At 41.5% G+C, this 15285-nt stretch overlaps 1 protein-coding gene across 2 annotated transcripts; it reads right to left on the bottom strand.

The window, feature by feature from the left end:
- Positions 1-1433: 1433 nt before the first annotated feature.
- On the bottom strand, positions 1434-13242 carry LYG2 (lysozyme g2). Of its 2 annotated transcripts, none has more exons than XM_032255435.1 (7): positions 12942-13242; positions 12359-12464; positions 11562-11629; positions 5837-5977; positions 4398-4594; positions 3138-3276; positions 1434-1669 (listed from the first exon to the last, which is right to left on the bottom strand). In XM_032255435.1, the coding sequence occupies exons 3-7, from the start codon at positions 11602-11604 to the stop codon at positions 1551-1553; spliced, it is 639 nt and encodes a 212-aa protein (XP_032111326.1). In that variant the 5' UTR covers positions 11605-11629; positions 12359-12464; positions 12942-13242; the 3' UTR covers positions 1434-1550. The 2 variants fall into 2 exon arrangements, with proteins under 2 accessions (XP_032111326.1, XP_032111325.1); XM_032255434.1 differs by lacking the exon at positions 12942-13242 and adding an exon at positions 12597-12605.
- Positions 13243-15285: the final 2043 nt, after the last annotated feature.

Here is a 15285-nt window from a genome sequence, read left to right on the forward strand (position 1 = left end):
ATAAAAATACTTAACACCTGGTACAGCATGGGCCCCAACCTGTCATAGAAGCTGTCGGCCTACATGCTGAGGGGCTGCCACACCAACTGACCACTGTCCTGCCCAGTGAAACAAGGATTTCTGGTTCTGCCTGGGTCACATCTTCAGGCTGGGTTGAGACATCAGTGGGCAAAGAAGGATTTACTTGGCTTTCTCCAAGGGGGCTCAGAGTCAGATGCGTATGATTTTGAATACTTTTCAGAAACAGAAGTGACGGGCTGAAACATTCATCGAACATCTCCAAAGGGATTTAGAGGCCCAGCAGGGCCACACTGTCACATGTCCACTTTACACTCCAACATGTTAGTGCTTGTGTCCTCTCCTGATTGTGGAAGTAAAGGCCACAAACAGTACACGTTTTCCTTCTAGAGAGTTGTCTCTTCTCCACTGTGGGTAGTGTGGGCAAAATAGCCAAGGGATAGGTGCATATGTAACCCAAGATAAACAGCTCCGAACCTCTCCTGGCACTATGAAAGTGACGCAGAATGATGAAATAATCAGAAAAAGGTGTTTGGATCACATGCATCAGTATTGGTGAGGGTGCTAATTCATTCACTTACTGGGGATGCTGTAAAATATGGTTAACCCATTCCTGCTATCCAGACCCCAAAGTTGCCTGGTCTCTCTTCATCTCCTTGACCTTCTCACTTGGCTTTGTTAGCCTTCCAGTAATTTCCTTTTATTGCTTAAAATTTGTATAAGTGGTTACTTTGCTTGGAACCAAAGAACCATAGTTGATTTGGGTCCTACATGCTTATCTTCAGCCATGTTTTGTGAGGGGTGGACCCCATGAAAGAAAGTGTGCAGCAGCAACTGCTGAACATAGGAAAAGCCAGTCCCTGGATCTTCACAAACAATAGAAAACACAGGAGGCTGCTGTGGGTTTGAAGGACTTGGTGTACCTAATTTAAATGACAGCTTCACCTCAGTTGGCTCTGTTTCCTGTGAAACTAGAATTCCATCCCTATTTCCTTCATTGTCCCGTGAGTTGGCTGGCTTACGAGCCAGGAACTTCTCATAAGCAAAGCTGGAGTAGTTTGGGCAGATACTGGGAAAAGGACGAAAGCTTGAGTAGGGCTTATTTAACTTGTTAGCAATTCTGGTAGACAGGGAGTAGGTGGGCATTGGAATCGTGGGCTAAAACGAAGCCTCGCTGAAATACGTAGATGCCATTTGCCATGACATTCACATTTACTACAAAGTAATTATATATATATATGTGTGTCTGTGTGTGTGTGTGTATACATGAATATGTATATGTATATGTATATGTGTGTGTATATATATATGTCTATATACATTTCCTGGGAACCATATTGTGAACTGGGTGCATTTATTTATTTTTCTTTCCTTTTTTCAATTCTTACTTTCATTCACAAAATTGGGAAATGAACTTTCTTTTATGATTTTAATCATTTCTTTGCCAGTGTTGAGTACAACACATTCATATAAAACTCCCAAATGTGGCCATCTGAGCACTCTGCCAACCTGGCCCACCTGCAGAGCTTTGCCTAGAAGCTTTGTCGTTTATAGAACTTAGCTCGGGCAACGATATCATTAACGAAGTCATTGTCTATGTCTGCCAGAGTGGCAATTTCTTCAACTCCTGACTTAAAAGCTGAGAGTCCACCTAAAATGAAACACAGAGAGTTAGGCTCAAATGTTAACTTTCAGCAGAAAAAAGCAATGAGCATTGCCAAGATGTTAGCTCTCTAGGCAAATCTTCCAAAGCAGGCAATCCCAAATCCTCCTCCCTTTCTCATTTTCTGAAAGGACATACTACCCCAAGAATCACTGGGAATATTCCAGATTGCTTTCTTTCTCTTTTTCCAAAGTCTTTTGTTTTTCCTGTTGCAAAAATCAGATTTGCTTTTTTATGTAATCCAGGCCTGGCAGAACTAGACCCCCAGTTATCCTCTGCTGAGAATGCTTCTAACATTCTCTCATTTATTGAATAATTCACTCATTTATTCACTCATTCATTCAGGAAATGTTTTCAAGCCACCTACTGTGTGCCAGGAGAGGTGCCACACTGACTGCGAGGTACCCAAGACACACATTTCTTTGGGTATGTGTACATATGCATGTGTGTGCTATTTTACCCTAGAATTTTATCTTTAGTACTTATGTATGTGTTTAACATAATTGTTCTTTGCTCTCATATCCAAAGAAAAAGATGCCTGGTCCTGATCCTTGCCTTCAAGGACCTTGAAATAGAGAATGGAGCCCGTTCTGATTAAGCCATTAGAGTGTGGAGGGCATAACATGGGTCAATCGGAGGTAAATGTAATAGGAATTGATGTGGTTGGGTGTGAAGAGAGAAGGAACCAGAGAGCCTAAGAAAGCAATCTGGTTTTCTGGCTGGGGTGACTGACTATATTATGGTGCCTGAAAGACACCTAAGATGCAGAAGAAAGAGCAAATTTATAGTGGGAGGCTAGTGAGTTAATTCCATCTGGGAGATGCTGACCTTAAGGGGACCTGTGGTCAGCCAAGCAGAGATTTCCACTTGAATATATAGTACCTGAAGTCCTGAGAATACCCACAGAGTAAAGGTTTGTTCAGACAATTTGGAAAGTTATTGACAATTTCTTATAACAGGAAAAAAACTATGAGGGGTAGGCAAACATATTCTTTTTTTTTTTTTTTTTTTTTTTTGATAGGGTCTCATTCTGTCTTCTGGGCTGGAGTGCAGTGATATAATCAATGCTCACTGCAGCCTCTCAATCTCCCAGGCACAAGCAATCCTCCTGCCTCAGCCTCCTGAGTACCTGGAACTACTGGAGTGTGTCACCATGCCCAGCTACTTTTTTTTTTTTTTTGGTAGAAACAGGGTCTCACTATGTTTCAAGGTATCATTCAATGGCTCAATAAGCAATGAATAAGAACCCCAACATTCTGCAGAAGGGGAAATGGAGGTTGGGGATGGAGGGCCGCTCAAAGTAATTCAGTGGTTCAGAGAATGCAAATGCAGCCTCTAGACATCTCCTCCCAAGCCCACTGCTGACCCCGTGGAAATGCTCCCAAGGAGTCTCGGGTCGCACTTCAGTGGTCTCATTCATTGCTCATTTAAACACAGTACTTAGAATACGGCCTACCTTTGAGGTGCTGAGCAACACTCCACATGGGGAATTTTTTCTGGATTGCCTTAATTCCATCTGTTAGAATCCCAGCAGCCTGTGAAAGGTGTTCTTTGCTGTCCCAGGTACCAACAGGGGGGTACTTTTTTTTGTCAAGCTAGAAAATTCAGATAACAAAGTCAGCATCTGGATGAGGTAACACATTTTTCTGCCTTTCCTAATTTCCTCTCCTCATATTCAAATCATAGATACCAGCCTTTATTCCCAAAGAGTCTATTCTACTGTTCTTTCTTTCATAGAGATGAGAGTCAGAGAAATGAAGTAAGGTTTGGGAGAAATGGGCATGGCACAGTTTTAACTGAACATTCTAATATACAAAAAAGAATTAAAAAGTTGTTTTGAAACAACACCCAAAGTCTAGACATTTATGACTTTTCTAGTAAGAAATAATTATCCAGCTAATTCAGTTAAAAATTTGCTTCTAACTGGGAAGACTAGAAGTCTGTATTTCTACAGACAATTTAAAATCCATCCTGGAAGCAAATATCCAGATAATTTGGATTCCTTTCTTCCAGTTTACCCAGAGAAACAAGTTGTTTCAAGCAGGGCTTAATTGTATAGTCTTTTGATCCACATGGATGAAATTTACTACTTCATGAACCCCAAGAGAATACCTGTAACAATAGTGCTGTTTATAAGATTTTCTCAGTTTTAGTATATTATGTATTATTTATTGCAGAATGGTAGGTATGAAACTCCTAAAATACTTTTTTAAAGATATCTAATAAAGAATAAGCCTTGAATGAAATATAAAGATGTGTTACAGAAGTCCCAGATCAAATTATTCTGGAGTGGCCTGGCGCAGAGGCTCACATCTGTAATCCCAGCACCCTGGCAGGCCGAGGAGGGTGGATCACCTGAGGTCAGGAAGTTGAGACCAGCCTGGCCAACAAGATGAAGTCCCACCTCTACTAAAAACACAAAAATTTAGCTGGGGGTGGTGGTGTGTGTCTGTAATCCCAGCTACTCAGGAGGCTGAAGCAGGAGAATCACTTGAACCCGGGAGTGGAGGTTGCAGTGAGCCAAGATCACACCATTGCACTCCAGCCTGGGCAACAAGAATGAAACTCAAAAAAAAAAAAAAAATTATGCTGGAGTACCTGTAGCCAGGTGCCAGGGTATTTTGGGGCTTGGAGGCACTGCAAATGGATTTCTAGTTGGGGTTGAGCTTCTGAGGAGGGATAAAGTGGGGCAGATAGAAAGTTTCTAGCTAAATACCTGCATCAAGCCAAATTTAAGCCCCCTGTGGTCCCAGCCGTCTTGCAGGACAGCTCCGCCATGGCTTTCCCTGGAGATAATGGCTGCGATGATAGCAGGGTCCACACAATGTTTCTGCCCGACTTCTTTGATCAGAGTCTGGTAAGGTTTTATGGCCCTCAAATCCATCTCAGCAAACATTTCGGAACCACGGATCCCTACGTAAATAGAAAAGAAACTGTTTTTCTGGGCATGATAGTGGGTGCCTGAAGTCAGTCCCTTCTACTCAGGAGGCTGAAACAGGAGGATCGCTTGAGCCCAGGAGGAGTTAGGAACCAGCCTGGGCATCATAGTGAGAGCCCATCTTTTAAAAAAAAAAGAATTTAAAATTAAAAAAAGAAAAGAAACTGTTTCTTCTGCTTCAGAAGAAAACCATTTTTTAAAATTTGCTGAGTTAGCCACAGCCTCTGATCACTGCTAGTGGCTTGGGGCAACTATTCTAAGACATCCTTTTGATCTCTGACTGCAGAGAAAGGTCCACAACCTCCAACAGGTCCCGCTTCTGCTCTGTTTCTCCTTCAAATTGCTCACACCTGTAATCCCAGCACTTTGGGAGGCTGAGGCAGGTGGATCACCTGAGCTCAGGAGTTCGAGACCAGCCTGGCAAATGTGGTGAAACCACATCTCTACTAAAAATACAAAAATTAGCCAGACATGGTGGTAGGTGCCTGTAACCCCAGCTACTCAGGAGGCTGAAGCAGAAGAATCACTTGAACCTGGGAGGTGGATGTTGTAGTGAGCCAAGAGCGTGCCATCGCACTTCAGCCTGTGTGAAAAGAAAAACCCAACCTCTCAAAAAAAAAAAAAAAAAAAATTCTGCCACACTGATGCACTGGGAAACCTGTTGGACTAGGAGTCAGCCAATGTATGTTTTAGCCTGGCTCTGCCATTACCTGGCTCTATGCTATTGAGAAGTCTCCCCTTTTTGCTGAATCTCTGGGCTCTGATTTGTAAATCGAGGGGTTGGGGTCTGATGTGATTTGTGGTTGCTGCCAGCTCCAACACCCTAAAATCAGGATAACATAATGAAGAAGACTTTGGAACAGGATTACAGAAGAGGGGAGGTGTGAAGAGCATCCTGGCTTCCTTCAGATATGCCTGCTGTAACGAAGCAAACACAGCAGCACCACCCAGAAAACAAAGCCAGAGTCTAATATTTATTCAAGCAGTGGTTTCAATATGTGGAAATAAACACAGCTCAACAAGGTTTGGAAAGAATGGGGGTGGAAAATGAAAAGAAACGGTTAGGTTGGTCAGGATTGTGTTTTTAGTTAATTTTTAATTTTGATACTATTGTCATAATGATGATGATACCTTTTCAAAATTAAGTCACTTCCTAAGAAAGAATCTGAAAATGATCAAAGGGGGAAAGCCAAACGTTTGCTTTGCTTTTCACTTACCACAGCGCATCACACTGTTTGCATCACAGGTGGCTCCAGAGGTCTTCATGGTCATGATGTCCCCGTAGCAGCCGTGGTAAAGGCGCGGATGTAGGTGAGGGTTCATTGAGTGAGTGAAGGGGTACGAGCCCCTGGAAGTGCCTAGGTGGCAGAAGCGTAACTCGCATGAAGCCTGTGAGAAGATGCTGCTTGGGTTGATGCAATGAACATCACTAAACTAAAGGTGAAGGCCACAGACAGAACTGCCCAATTCCCTTGTTGCCGTTGTTTGTTCATCAGACAGAAGTTCCCCAATATCCACTCTGCTCTGATCTTTCGTTTTGCTTTGTATCAACACAGCACTTAATCCTAAAACACTATGCAAAATATTAGGAAATTCATCTTTTTTTTTTTCCAAGACAGAGTTTCGCTCTTGTTGCCCAGGCTGGAGTGCAATGGCATGATCTCGGCTCACCGCAACCTCTGCCTCCCAGGTTCAAGTAACTCTCCTGCCTCAGCCTCCCAAGTAGTGGGATTACAGGCATATGCCAGTGCAGTGGCATGACCATAGCTCACAGCAGCCACCAGCACCTGGGCTCAAACATTTGCTGAGAATCCCAGCTTCCTGAGTAGCTGGAACCACAGGCACACACCATCATGCCTGGCTTATTTTATCTTTTTGTAGAGATGGGGTTTTGCTATGTTGCCCAAGCTAGTCTCAAACTCCTGGGCTCAAGCAATCCTCTCTCCTTGGCCTCCCAAAGTGCTGGGATTACAGGCACTGTAGTCATACCATGCTGTAGTCTCACTCAGAATTAAAACTGACAGAAGGTTTTTCAGCAGGAACCTTGAAGGTTTTTCAGCAAAAACCTTTTTGGCTTTTTTTTTTTTTTTAAGATTTAGGGGGTACATGTGCAGGTTTTTTATTTGGGCATATTGTATAATGCTGAGGATTGGCCTTCAACTGATCTTTCACCCAAATAGTGAACACAGTACCTCATGTGTAGTTTTTCAATCCTTGCCTCCCTCCCTCCCTCCCTCTCTCCTTTTAGAATCCCCAGTATGTATTGTTTTTCGACCTCTTGACCAAACGCCTCAGTCTCCCCCTGCTGGAATTACAGGCGTGAGCCACCACGCCCACCCTGTTTTGAGAGGAATTTTAAAACACTTCTGACACAAATGTTTCTGGGGATGTGTACATCTGGATTAACAATTTGCCTTTGTTTAGAAAAATAAGAAAGAAGGGTGCCAGAACAATTTAAATATATTCTTATTTTATATCATTTACCATGAAGCTGAGTTCCTATGTATGTCTATTTAATAAAATTAGAAGTAAAAATGGAATTTGCCAAAATAATTTAAGTCCAATTTATTCTTGTTTTTTTGTTCTGTCATTAAAAAATGAGTTTCTGTAGGGAGCCGGAGTAGCACACCCCCTCACGGCTGCTGTGAACTTTGGTTGAACTTCAGGGAAGTGAAACCACAATAGGAGGATGTGTATGTCTCAGAGAAGAATAAAAGGGCCTAAAGAGATAACTAGCTTTCGCTGACCTTGCTGCAAGATAGTTTTTAGCTGAAGTATGTTAACTGAATGTGAGAATAATAACCACAGGCTGTTCTAAGTAACTGCACCCTCCCTCTGCTATGTGCTTTGTGAACAATAAAATAAAGTACGCTGAGATAGGTCAGGGCCGGAGAGACTGACATCCTCACCTCCCGGACTGCCTGGCCCAGGTTTTTATATCTCTCTGTCTGTGTCTATGTCTTTCCTTATCCCCCACTGTTCCCTCTTAGGTCCTTAAACCCCTGTGCAGTGCAGGACATGGCACATGTTTCTGTCCAAGTCTACCTGTTAAAGGAGAGGTAGAGCTTTTGCTGAAGGAGATACAAGGCTATTTTCTGTAATACTGAAAAGTTTGTTCTAATGGCTTTGAGGACTGTTAACTTGAACCTTAAGAATCCAAATATTTGTTATAAGACAGTACTTTGGGCTGGATGTGGTGGCTCATGCCTAGAATCCCAGCACTTTGAGAGGCTGAGGCAGGAGGATTGCTTGAGCCCAGGCTTTTGCAAAATGAAAAGCATAATGGCTTTTCATTTTGCTTAGGTCAAATGGCAAAACTCATTTCTACAAAAAACACAAAACGTAGCCTGATGTGGTGGCACATGCCTGTAATTACAGCTGCTCAGGAGGCTGAGACAGGGAGATTGATTGAGCCCAGGAGGTCGAGGCTGCAGTGAGCTTTGATGGTGTCACTGCATTCCAGCCTGGGCAATAGAACAAGACCCTGTGTCAAATCTCAAAAAAAAAAAATGTATTTTGTTAAAATGTTTGACGTAAAAAAATAGAATCTAACCACTTCTCCCACCTCTGCTACTGCCATGGTCCAGACCAGCATCATTGCTCACCTGGACTCTCCTAACAGCCCCCTAACTGACCTCACTGCTTCACTCTTGCAGCCCGTCCTCTACCTAGTAGACAGAATGACCCTGTGGGATATGCATGGGCTGCTATCAGTCTTCTCTCTTAACCTTCCAGTGGCTTTCTCCCTCTTTAGGGGAACAGTCAAGTCCATCCTGCAGCCTCCAAGACCTACTAGATCTAGCCCTCTGCTCCTGTTCCCACTTCTCCTTCCCTTTACCCACTCTCCTCCAGTCACATTCTTCTTTGCACTTATTCCTCAACACACCAGGCAGGTTTCAGCCTTGAAGCCTTTATGTTCGTGGTTCCTTTTGCCTAGAATGCTACTCCTTCAGGTATCTACATGATTCTGCCTTCAGGTCTCTGTCCAAGTATCAACTTGTCAGCAGAATATGTAGACAGTTTATAGATAAAAAATGAAAATGGTTTTTAAAGATATAAAAGATGTTAAACCACACTCAAAAGAAGAGAAGGGTCACATGAAAACATCATTATGACTGCATTTTCCAAGTCTTTAGTTGGCAAGAGGCCAAAGGTTTGGCAATATGCTCCGTGGGAGAGGTTGTGAGGAAATAGACTGTCTCATGCACTGCTGTGGAACACAGTTTTTTGATAGGCTGTTCATTTCAGCACTGTTTATAATAGCAAAGGACTGCAAACAACACAAATGACATCAATGTAGGGACTGGTTAAGTAAGTGAAGCTACATCCATAGTGGAGTACTATGCAGCTGTGAAAGGAATGAGTAAGACCTGTATATACTCCTGTAAAATTCTCTCCAGGGACAGAATAGTATTTATAAAATTGGACTCTTTGTGTAAGAAAGGGGAGAAAATACATTGTCTATTTTGTGTGATTTTCTCATACCTTCAAAAGAAACAATACAAAGATGAATGAGAAACTAATAAAAATTGTTAGTTATGGAGAGGGAAAGAGGAAGTTAGAGGGAAAAGGGATAGAGGATAGACTAACTGTATCTTTTTAAAAGTTTTATTTTGGAACCATGTATATGTTCTCATAAATCTAAAAATTAAATCAAATGGGAAAAAGGAATCAAAAAAGAAAAACAAATGAACATAACTCCATATCAAATTAAAAGATTAATAAACACATACAGCAGAATTATCTCAAGTGACTTTAAAATATATCCACGTGCATAATGCTACATAGGAATACATCCTATGAACATAAATACTCACAAGAAAATCTTAAATTATATTGACTGTCTCATTATTGATTGGTAATACTGTCATAGTTATTTTGACACTATTGTATATAAATAAGCAATTTGCATATGTAAATGAGCAGTATTCACAAATTACGTTATGTAAATAATGCTAATGTCTAATGTCATTAGACACTATTATATGTAAATGAGTAACAATGCTAATGTCATACTCATTTTCCAGTTTCAAGATAGTATTCTCACAGGATTTTTAGTGTAAGATAGCAGAAGTACAAATATAAAACTGACGTAAAATGTTTGCATTCTTAAATATAAATGTGAAATACCTCAATGCATAATTGTTTTTATTTTTAAAATATGTATTTTCTAGTTCCTGCCACTGAAAACACCTGAAAGAAATTACAACTCAATAGCAATAGCAAGGGAGGACTCCTACTTCTCACACTGTGGTCTCTAAATGCCATTTTCTGCTAAGAGGAACCAGTGCTCCTCAGGATAATGGCTGATTGCTGGCCTGGGGCAGGAAATGTTCAAGATGAACAAGGAACAATTTTTTGTGCTAGAGCTGGTCCTTATATGTTAGAAACACATGAAAAATTTTTATAGGTGAAATGTTTTTATCTTCCTTCCTTCCTCTCATTCTTTCCCTCTCTCTTCCTTTTTTCCTCTCACTCTCTTTCTGCCCACTCATCTCACTAGAAGATAAATTTCATCAGGTCAGATACTAGATGTTTTTTCTTTGCTGTATCCTCCTCAGCACCTGTAACAATGCTTGGCACAAAGTAGACATTTAATAAACATTTGCTGAATGGATGAATGGATAGTTGGATGGATGAAGGAATTAGCCAGAAAGGGGTTGTTAAAATTATCTGGATCAAATGTCCATATATTGACAGGTTCAATATCCTTTCACTGGAAGGCAGTCTTTACCGGGCTTACTGAGTGGCCCACAGACCACAGGCATCAAAGTTACCCAGGATGCTTATTAAAAATGCTTATCACTGGGCTCTTCACACCAGATCTACTGAACCAGAATCTTGCAGTATAAGGCCAAAGAACCTGCACTTAAACCAGCATTCCCACTTGACTCTTACACATAAGTTTATGAACCACTGCTTTAAGTGAAATGGAATATGACCATGGACCCTACACTGCCTGTGGAGGCATTATAAGCACGCAGGCCCTTTTTAAATTAGAGTCACCTTTCAGCTATACACAGCTAACATGGTAGCTCATAATTAACCTCCTGGCTATTTAACTCTGCTCTCACCTGGGAATTTAAAAAGGAGCAAAAATTTAAAACTATGTTGCCCTACTTTTGACCATAAGTAACTGGAAATTAGCTTGGGGTAGACTTGTTTTTCCAAATTTAGAATTAAACATTTTAGAAACACTTTCTTTTCAGTCATTATTCTACAATTAAAGACAACTTGAACATTGCTCATAATGGCTTTTCATTTTGCTTAAGTCAAAGTTTTAACATTCTCTTATTCAAGATCCTTTACCAACTCACCAACCTATCTTTCCAGCCTTCCCCCCAGAAATCTCCTCTTCTGCCCCTGGCCATACTAACCCAAAGACTTTTCATTCATTTCTGCCTCTGCTCTTTTACTGAAGTCATTCTTCCTCTCCAGCAGGCTCTTCCCTTTTCTTATTAAATCACCAAGCATTCTTCAACTGACACATGCCCCCCAGAAGCCTTTCATGTCTAAGCATCCTAGCTGGATGTGAGCTCTTCCTCCCAAACTCCTCCCAGACTAGTGCTTTTTTCCCACCTGTTCACATTTAACTCTCATCCACTGCTTGGCATTGATAATTTTCTCTTCATGTGTTTTGCTTCCAAGGGTCTGTTCCACATACCTCTCAGTAAGATATCAAGCCTGATAGGTATATTGTCAGGCAGGAAGTAAGCAGATCAGTAAATACGAGATTCTTTGAAATTCCCACAGGATTATTTGATCCTGTTTTTCACCTGCTTAGCAAGCAGAACACACTGTTAATTATAGAAATAATAGTTGATTAATGGCCAAGCTGGTCATAAAGAGAGCCCACTATCATTGCTCTTTCTGATTCATGATTGTGCTGGAAGTTTTCGTGGACACCCTGTGAACAATGCTAAATCTCAGCCAGTGACTTACCAATGAGGGCAATTAGTCCCCAGAACACCACAGAGGATAGCATGGTGGGGAATCTTATCTTCCAGGACCTGTTCTGATTTGAAATAGAAACTGGTTAATTTTAAAACTTGAAAGTTTCCTAAAGAAAAATTTGCTTTCATATTTTAAAAAATGCAGAGTTATTTCCAATTCAGTACTCATTTTCCAGTTTGAAGATAGTATTCTCACAGGCTCAGTACATGGTTTGTTGGATCACTCTCTTTCCTAAGTATAAACTCCCAACTCTCTTCAATCCAATTTCATATTGACACGGGCTACGCATTTCTTCTTACTTATGTAACCAAATATACACTTCTATCCCATCTCTAAGCTTGGGGACCCCACAATTTTGTTCCCTTTCTTTTAAAAAAAAAATACTGATCCTTTTATTCTGGTTACTTGCCCTGCCTCTGCTTTCAAGGATCACTTTGGTTTTTTATTTGTTTGTTTAGAGATGGGATCTTGCTCTGTCACCCAGGCTGGAGTGCACTGGCATAACCAGCTTACTACGGCCTCAAGCTCCTGGGCTTAAGCAATCCTCCCATCTCAGCCTCCCGAGTAGCTGGGGGCCACATGTGCATGCCACCATGCCTGGGTGTTCCCATTCTCATACTAGGGTCTCCATAGGGAAAACAAAATAAAATACCAACAGGAGCATCAGAGAACATAACTTAGAAGAGGTTTCCTGTTCTCCATTTCTTCCTCAATCAACTCTATTCTTGGTCTCATTGAAATGGTAGCTTATAAGTTTCACAAGATATAAGAAAGCCAGCACTAACCTTGTTTGCAACCTTACAGAGAAAATACCCCCTCTCTGTCTGCAAAGGTCTTCTGTACTCAGCAGCAAACTGCACTTCAAGCTTTCACAAAGCGGTGGCCTTTGTCCTATAACATAGGTTTAACAATTGGAGAATCCATTAGTCAGTAGATCACTGCGCACCTGGCTTCAGCTGAGTAGACATCAGTGGGGTTCTACTGCTGTGGAGGAAACTTTTAAACACAAGCAGGAAGACTCACCCGACTTTTCTAACCTCCGTCTTGTACCAATGATCATTAGAGGAGCTTTATATATGGTTTAAAACCCTCTCTTTAAATCACTGACCTCATTAGGCCTGGTTATAATAATACTTTGGACTTAGGTGACCCCATTAATAAGAGGATTTCAAAGAGTTTATTAACCACTATTAATTAATTAACCTAATGAACCCCCAGGTTGCTCAGGAGGCATATTTTGATAGATTGTTTCCAGATATCTAAAATTATTCCAAACAGCTTCTAAATTTGTGAATAAAGAGCAGATAATTTGCTTTAAAAAGATAATAGGAAATACTAGCAATTGTTATTCTTGAATTGGTTATTTACCTGAAATGCTGAGTCTCCTGCTCTTTGTTCCCCATTCCAATGTCACATGATCCCCATACCAATATGGCACATGATCTCAAACCACTATGTTACATGGTCATGATGGGTGAACTTGGCTCCTTACTCCAATCCCACTTCTGACAAACAGGTGCAAGTGTGGCCTCCTGCTCTGGGAGATCCAACTGCAAAGGATAGGGGAAAAAAAGATTTAGCCAGGGATAAAAACTTCTTCTAGGAGAGAGTATCTTTCTTCAGGCTTATGTCCAGAGGAAGAGAGAAAGCGCATTGTACAGCCCCAGGAACAGGAAATGGAAAGGACATTTTTGAAACAGAAAAAGTACATTGCCCTGAGGGGAGGGAGAAGTCTGGTCTGGGTCCTTCCATAAGTGTAGCAAGTTTCTCAGACTGCACACAATCCTCTCCCACATCCACCAAGTGAAGAAAGGTGCAAGGCGGCTGTATGGGAAATGGGAAGACAAAGCCACAGGCAACTTTCCAGCTCCCTGGCAATGAAACAACCTCCACTCCCAGGAGAACATGCCCTCCCCAAGCTGAGGTCTGCACAGTCCACTGGCATTCACTTCTGCCCTGCCTGCCTTCCTGCTTGTAGAACAGACTGCCGTGGCACAGCCTCTAACCTTTGTTCTGAGCCAATGGATGATTCCTGCTTGACTCTCAGGAAAGTTACCCATGGAGGGTCTGCTCCACCACCATCAACACTGCAGTCAGAACCGCTCCTGAATAAGGGATATTGCAGGAGTCTAACTGCCCTCAGGCAGGCCTTACGAACACACAGACTATCACCAACGACATGCGCCCATGACCCACTTCACTGCAGGGTGAGTAGAGCCACTTACCTGAGGCTTCCAGGCTAAGTGCAATAAGAAAGTTCAAGAAAGGGAGATTAAGAAGAAGTTAAGAAAGAATTATGTTAGGTAAAAGAGAGTAGGTGGAGGCTGGAGCTGTCCGTACATGTACTGGAGGAAGAAAGTGTTAATGAAACATTTAAAGCACTGTTGAATGTGAAGAATACTTATCTTTCTGCTCTCAGTTAGTGGGGCTACGAGTCCTTCTAGGTATGGCGGTCTTAATGGTCAGGATGCTGTAACTCAACCAATCATTTTCAAACTGATGTGAATTGTTCTGTTCACTCAAACTGTGAGAGAACAATTGAACATTTATTTGATACCCAATATTTGTCAGGTTCCTATGGATACTATATGACTCAATCCTCCACTGGCCCTGTGAGGCAGGTATTATCCCTTATTTCAGAGACGAGGAAACTGTGACTCAGAGAAGCTAGGTAACTTGTCAAAGATGGCACAGTTAGCATGTGACAGAGCCAGGATTTGAACCCAGGTCTGTAAGATTCCAAAATCCATGCTCTTCCACTATATCAGAAGTGCCAGCATGATAGACAAATGACCCTGCAGAGCAATTGTTGCAACAGGTCCAAATCAATCTAGATACAAAGCATTGTCTGTGGTCTGGATAAATAATACCAGTCACAGGTTTTATACCATTATCTTTCAAGTGTTTGTAGGTGCTGTTGAAATTTCTAAAATACAAATTAATGTGAGTTAACTAAGTCCAAAGTGGTTTTTTGTCACTTTATATTTTCTCCACCAGTAGTAATAAGGCAGTTAATATGAACTGACCTTCTATGGTATGGTTGGTAGAATAATAGTAAGGGGCATGACCTAAGTTTATTATACTCTAAAGCCCAACTCTTAACTGCTGCAATACCCTACTGACCCAGTCAGTGGATGGTTAAGTGAGTGTACTATTGTATAAGGATCTTAGAAATTGCTTATCACTAAGAAGAAATATACTGACTAATTCTTCATCTCTTCTCAGAGATACCAAGAATGAGTTGTACTTGTGAGTTGTACTGATATTTCCAGGAGGGGCTTGAGGGGACCTTGGCACCTGTCATAATCTCCATTAGTCCCCAGAACTTCCCCAAAGTAAAAACACAATCTATATGTAAGCAATGTCTGTGCTATACAAATAAATCTCTATGACCTTGTCCCCTGCCCCTTTGAATCAGTTGCCTGCTCCTAAGACTCTTCAGTGCCACAATTCTCTGGCAGCCTCTGGGGAGTCCTAACAGATTTGGGGTTCCTGACCTCAGTGGTGGGGACTCAAATCATCCCTAATGACTAAATTGCCTCAGCAATTGGGAAACTTCAATGGAAAAGTTTAAGTAGTGCTATCCTAATTAGGAGGAGAGGAGTGATTATGAAAACTGAGGTACGGTGTATACCCAGGGAAGTAATTCTGTTGGGGGTTCCTGATAAGACTTCTCCATTCATATCACACAAAGACCTGACCTTGTTCCCTG

The sequence above is a fragment of the Sapajus apella genome, unplaced genomic scaffold (assembly GCF_009761245.1).
Source record: "Sapajus apella isolate SASKATOON/1434 unplaced genomic scaffold, GSC_monkey_1.0 scaffold89, whole genome shotgun sequence".
NCBI lineage: Eukaryota > Metazoa > Chordata > Mammalia > Primates > Cebidae > Sapajus > Sapajus apella.

What these genes read in the sequence shown, in the direction of transcription:
- LYG2 (XM_032255435.1), bottom strand. Translation starts at nt 11,604, where the DNA reads ATGCTATCCTCTGTGGTGTTCTGGGGACTAATTGCCCTCATTG. An exon ending in TTAAATTTGGCTTGATGCAG is followed by an intron (nt 3,277 to 4,397) that starts GTATTTAGCTAG and finishes TGAATTTTCTAG; the next exon opens with CTTGACAAAAAAAAGTACCC. An exon ending in TGTTGCTCAGCACCTCAAAG is followed by an intron (nt 1,670 to 3,137) that starts GTAGGCCGTATT and finishes GTTTCATTTTAG; the next exon opens with GTGGACTCTCAGCTTTTAAG.